The sequence below is a fragment of the Odocoileus virginianus genome, chromosome 3 (genome assembly GCF_023699985.2).
Source record: "Odocoileus virginianus isolate 20LAN1187 ecotype Illinois chromosome 3, Ovbor_1.2, whole genome shotgun sequence".
Lineage (NCBI taxonomy): Eukaryota > Metazoa > Chordata > Mammalia > Artiodactyla > Cervidae > Odocoileus > Odocoileus virginianus.
In genome coordinates this window covers 5,796,565-5,802,017 of record NC_069676.1, presented here as the reverse complement: position 1 = coordinate 5,802,017, position 5,453 = coordinate 5,796,565, and the positions used below count along the sequence as shown (strand labels likewise).

General features: G+C 50.3%; 1 protein-coding gene across 1 annotated transcript in view; it reads left to right on the top strand.

Annotated features, from left to right (window-relative positions):
* Positions 1-930: 930 nt before the first annotated feature.
* The window catches only part of TMEM38A (transmembrane protein 38A), a 34,522-nt gene continuing 29,999 nt past the window's right edge, over positions 931-5,453 (top strand). The window contains exon 1 of the mRNA XM_020908678.2: positions 931-1,128. Within this exon, the coding sequence (XP_020764337.2) occupies positions 1,005-1,128 (124 nt within the window). The 5' untranslated portion in view covers positions 931-1,004. The remainder of the gene's footprint in view (positions 1,129-5,453) is intronic.

Below are 5,453 nucleotides of genomic sequence, written 5' to 3'. Positions count from 1 at the left end.
ACCCACACGTCCCGCATTGCAGGCAGATTCTTCACCATCTGAGCCCCCAGACCTTGAACGTAACGAAGAAAGGGCGGGGCGAGAACGTGACGTCACCCAACGGGGGAGGAGCCATATGAGGGCCGGATTGAGTCAGGGATTGGAAGCCGCTCGCCTCTGTGTGAGTGACCAGCGCTCCAGACCACTAGCGCAGCAGAAGGAAAAGCTGCTGCGCTAGGCTTTCAAAGGATGCGGCCTCTGGAAAAACGGGATCTTTTGATCATTAAACTGCATAGGGGAATGGATCCCGACTCAGTGGACTCTCCCTGACATATACATCCCGACTGTTGGGTTCCAAAAGGGCCTCCTCCTGGGCCCCACGGAAGGCAAGAGCCCCACAAGGCGGGGGCACTGCCGGGGGCGGGGGTTCCTGCTGAGCAGTTCCTTCGGAGGACGTGATTCCTCGCGGGGGACCAGAAGTTATGACTTAGAGCTGGGATCATGACAGATCGATAGAGGACGAGGGATCTGACCGAAAAGACCCTATGGGGCACGGGAGTATGGGGTTCATAATTGATTCGGTTCCACGGGGGTTTGGAGGTCTCGATCCAAGGGCTCCATAGAGGACGTGGGTTCTAACCGAGCCCCACAGGAGTGGGGTCCTGAATGATCCGTCCCGCCTGAGTGGGCTCCTTGAGGAACAGATATCGCCCCCCTCCAAGGATAGATTCCGTGTCCAACTCAAACTCCACAGCGACCCCACACCCGGCATCATCCACCCACCCCAGTCTCCCGGGCTGGGCTGTGTCGGGTCATGATGGCCCGAGGGACAGAGTGCGGGACGCTGGACCGACCGAGATCCATGGGACTGGACCCCGCCTGGAGGCCAGCGGTCGCTCCTCCTCTCCCGCGGGGGCCGGGTTGGGGCGGCGCCTGGCGGGCGGGGGCGGGTCCAGCGGCGGGGGCGCAATTGCCAGCGACGGGAAGCACCGGGCCGGGGGCTGGGGTGGGACCCGGTGGGCGCCATGGAGCTGCTCTCGGCGCTGAGCCTGGGCGAGCTTGCGCTCAGCTTCTCGCGGGTGCCCCTCTTCCCTGTTTTCGACCTTAGCTATTTCATCGTCTCCATCCTCTACCTCAAGTATGAGCCAGGTGAGCCAGGGCCAGGGTGCTGGAGAGGGCTGGCATTGCGGGGCGGGAGACGGGAAGAAACCCAGGGGTCTGGAGGAGGGGAAAGGCCTGGATCGTGGGGAAACAGTCCCAGGGGCCGGTTCGGGGAAGCCAGCAGGTTCTGGTATCGTGGGGGCAGGCAGAGGGGACAGATGTGATCGAGGGCAAGGAGAGAAGCCCCTGGGATTGTGGGGCTGGGGGAGGGGAAGCGGATGCAGGAGAGGAACGTGATTGTCCGGAGGAGTGGGGAACAGGTGCTGGGGAGGATGCGGGGAGAGAGAAGGTCAGGAATCCTGGCAGGAGAGGGTCGCATGAACTTGGGCGAGGGGCTAGGTCGTGGTGAGGGCGCAGGCGGGGGTCGGCTCTGCTGGCCAGGTCACAAGTCCTGGCTGCCTGCAGCCATGACCTCTCTCCTTGCCCTTGGCGCCGGGAGCCAAAGCCGCAGCTGAGTGTCTATATAAGGGCCGGCAGTGCTGGGGGCTGTGATCAGGTTCAGAGAAAGTGACACCGATGCCGCTTCCCTGCTGTGGCCTGGGGCAACCTCTTCTCCCTTTGCCTGGTCCGAGGCTGTGCTGGATCTCGGAGCCCGGCGGGAATTCTTCCAGCTCTGGCCCGGATCCTTTCCACTTATTGAGCAGGACCGGCCCTAGGGCAGGGTAATTTGGGGTCAGCCTCTTCCCACCAGCTCCAGACCCTCTTGGAGAATTGCTGGGGGAAGACCCAGAGTCTTGGATTTTTTTTTTTTTTTCCCAGTAACTGGTAAATGGCCTCCTTAGAATGCAGCCTATTTTTATACAAGGCTTAGGGAGTGTTTCTTATTCATCTCCTCCTATTTTAATAACTCTAGCACAACAGCAAACTAAAGGGACACTAGAATTTTAGCTTTAGAAAAAAGACCTGAAACTTTGTGATCCTTTCTCCCACTTAGATGTAAATTACTCTGTATCCTCTCAGAAATAGCTTTTCTTTTTTTTTTTTTTTTAAGATGATAAAGATAGGTGCTAGTGTACATTAAAGAGAAAAATCAAATTGAAAAGCCTAAAGGAAAAAAGAGATAATTACAGTAGATGTTGTGGCCGCCTTCCAGACCTCCCTTCTCTGCATTTATACCCCTGTAGTTATGGATATAAATGCACAGTCTTATGCAAATAGGATCATCCTCTGCCTGCCGAGTGTTTCTATTCTGTTTTATTTTAGCTCATCCACATTTCAGAGCCTATTTCTTTATAAGCGCTTTTGGAAAGCAGTTACTTTGCAAAGCAAAATAAGCGTTGTATTGTCTTAACCCGAACACAGGGCTGTATTTCCTGTCTGCAGATGAATTCCTGGTGTCTCATACCAGGTCTCTTGGGCAAGTACAGAACCTAGCACACATTGGGAAATCTAGAATTGTGGAGGGCAGGAGCCTGGTAGTGATGTAGGACACAAGTGTCTGGAAGGAAAGTGGTCTCTGGGCTGGGTGGGAGCACGCAGGAGGGGTTGAGACATTCCTGCTGGAGTCACAGAATAAATCTCCTGGGCTTGAAGTGCTGTAGCCTGAAGGTTCTTGAAGGTTGAGAGAGTGCCTTAGAGGCTCCTGGGGGCCCTCCTTCCCCTATCTCATCTCTACTCCAGGCCAACTGAATCCTGGGATAGAGACCTGGCATGCTCATGTTTCAAGCTCTCCTCCCCTAGGGATGCTGAGGAAATAGAGGCTAAGCTCATTTACATATGCAATCAACCTGTGGTCCCACAGCTGGTAGATGACAGCCTTGGGATTCCAACCCAGGTCTGCTTGACCCCAAGAATCACTACAGTTGTTCTGGAGGACTTGCCTACCCTTAGAAAAGGGAGGCATTGGGCTTAGCTGTTAGCCCCCCAGTTTGGTGTTTCTGCTAAGCCTCTGTAAAGGTTTCCTCTCAGAGTCTGTGTGCTGTTTGCAGGGCCAGCTAGAGAATGCATGGGCCCCTAGGAATTTTGTGAACCTGAAAGCCAATAATCTTAAGGAATAATCTTCAAACTGGAAGTCAGTTCTGCCTTTAAAAGCAGTGAGTAAACACCAGGGAGGTTATTTTGCTTACATGAGCGTCAGTTTGCTCATCTGTGAAATGGACTCATTGGTACAATAATCTGGGTTCCCTTACCTGGCTCTCATGAAGATCTGTTGAGAACTTGGTCAGTAGTCAGGTCTAAGGCACTTGTGAGAGGTAGTAGAACGATTTGTAAGGCATGGGGCAATGTGTTCCCGGGGCTGCAGGCATTTTCTGGGTCAGGCTTTCATGAGAATTCTGAATGAGGAAGAAGCACATCGTATGGTCCTCAGGTGAACAGCATCTGTGACCCCTGAGTTAAGAAATGCCAGGCTCCCCACTCAGACCTACTGAAACAGACTCTGCATTTGAACAGGATCCCTGCAAGCGTACTAACATTTGAGAAATGATAGACTAAAAGAACCTGGAGCTCCTCAATAGGGCAGGGAGGGCCAAATCTGACTCACCTCTAAGACCCCTAGCTCTATGCAAGAAGAGAAGAAGCTGTGGTTGCTGGCTGCATGATTGAAGGCGTGAGTGGATGAATGATTGAATGACAATCAATGGCTACTTTAAGACCTGATCCATGCAAGGAGCCTTCCAGACTAGAGGTTCTCAAGTATGACTACATACTAGAGTCACCTGGAGAGCTTTGAAGATTCTTGTTGTCCAGGGAGTACCACTTCATCATGAAAATCAGAATTGCAGGGGATGGTACCCATTAATATTTTTTAAAGTTCCCCAAATGAGATCCAGTTTTCTGCACCAGTGTTTCCTAACCTCAACACCAGTGACAGTTAGAGCCAGATCATCCTCTGTGGTGGGGACCATCCTGTGAGTTTCAGGATGTTTCACACAATCTCTAGCCTGACCCACTAGAGGCCAGGAGCACACCCCAATTGTGACAACCAAAAATGTCCCCCGACGTTGCCAGTGTCAGTTAACTGGCACATTAACAGTGCCAGTTAAGAATCATAAATCTAGACTGAGTCTTAAACTCCCGTGCTTTCAAGGGCCTGGCAGGTCACATATGGAAAGAAGTAAGACAGCCAGGTGAGGACAGTCCCCGGGTGAGATCCAGCCATGTGCATCGCCACCTGATTGGGGCTGGAACTAGCAGAACTAATTTTTCAAGGGAAGCTAGAAATGTGATTTGCAGCTTCCTACGTTTATATGTACAATGTCATGAACCTACGTCCATAGTTCACCAGGCTCTCTGTCTATCAGATCTAGTCCCTTAAATCTATTTCTCACTTCCACTGTATAGTCATAAGGGATTTGATTTAGGTCATACCTGAGTGGTCTAGTGGTTTTCCCTACTTTCTTCAGTTTAAGTCTGAATTTGGCAATAAGGAGTTCATGATCTGAGCCACAGTCAGCTCCTGGTCTTGTTTTTGCTGACTGTATAGAGCTTCTCCATCTTTGGCTGAAAAGAATATAATCAATCTGATTTTGGTGTTGACCATCTGGTGATGTCCATGTATAGTCTTCTCTTGTGCTGTTGGAAGAGGGTGTTTGCTATGACCCGTGTGTTCTCTTGGCAAAACTCTATTAGCCTTTGCCCTGCTTCATTCCGTACTCCAAGGCCAAATTTGCCTGTTATTCCAGGTGTTTCTTGACTTCTTACTTTTGCATTCCAGTCCCCTATAATGAAAAGGACATCTTTTTTGGGTGTTAGTTCTAAAAGGTCTTGTAGGTCTTCATAGAACCATTCAACTTCAGCTTCTTCAGCATTACTGGTTGGGGCATAGACTTGGATTACCATGATATTGAATGGTTTGCCTTGGAAATGAACAGAGATCTTTCTGTCGTTTTTGAGATTGCATCCAAGTACTGCATTTCGGACTCTTTTGTTGACTGTGATGGTTACTCCATTTCTTCTAAGGGATTCTTGCCCACAGTAGTAGATATAATGGTCATCTGAGTTAAATTCACCCATTCCAGTCCATTTTAGTTCGCTGATTCCTAGAATGTCGACATTCACTTTTGCCATCTCCTGTTTGACCACTTCCAATTTGCCTTGATTCATGAAGCTAACATTACAGGTTCCATATATGCAATATTGCTCTTTACAGCATCGGACCTTGCTTCTATCACCAGTCACATCCATAACTGGGTATTGTTTTTGCCTTGGCTCCATCCCTTCTTTCTTTCTGGAGTTATTTCTCCACTGATCTCCAGTAGCATATTGGGCACCTACCGACCTGGGGAGTTCCTCTTTCAGTATCCTATCATTTTGCCTTCTCATACTGTTCATGGGGTTCTCAAGGCAAGAATACTGAAATGGTTTGTCATTCC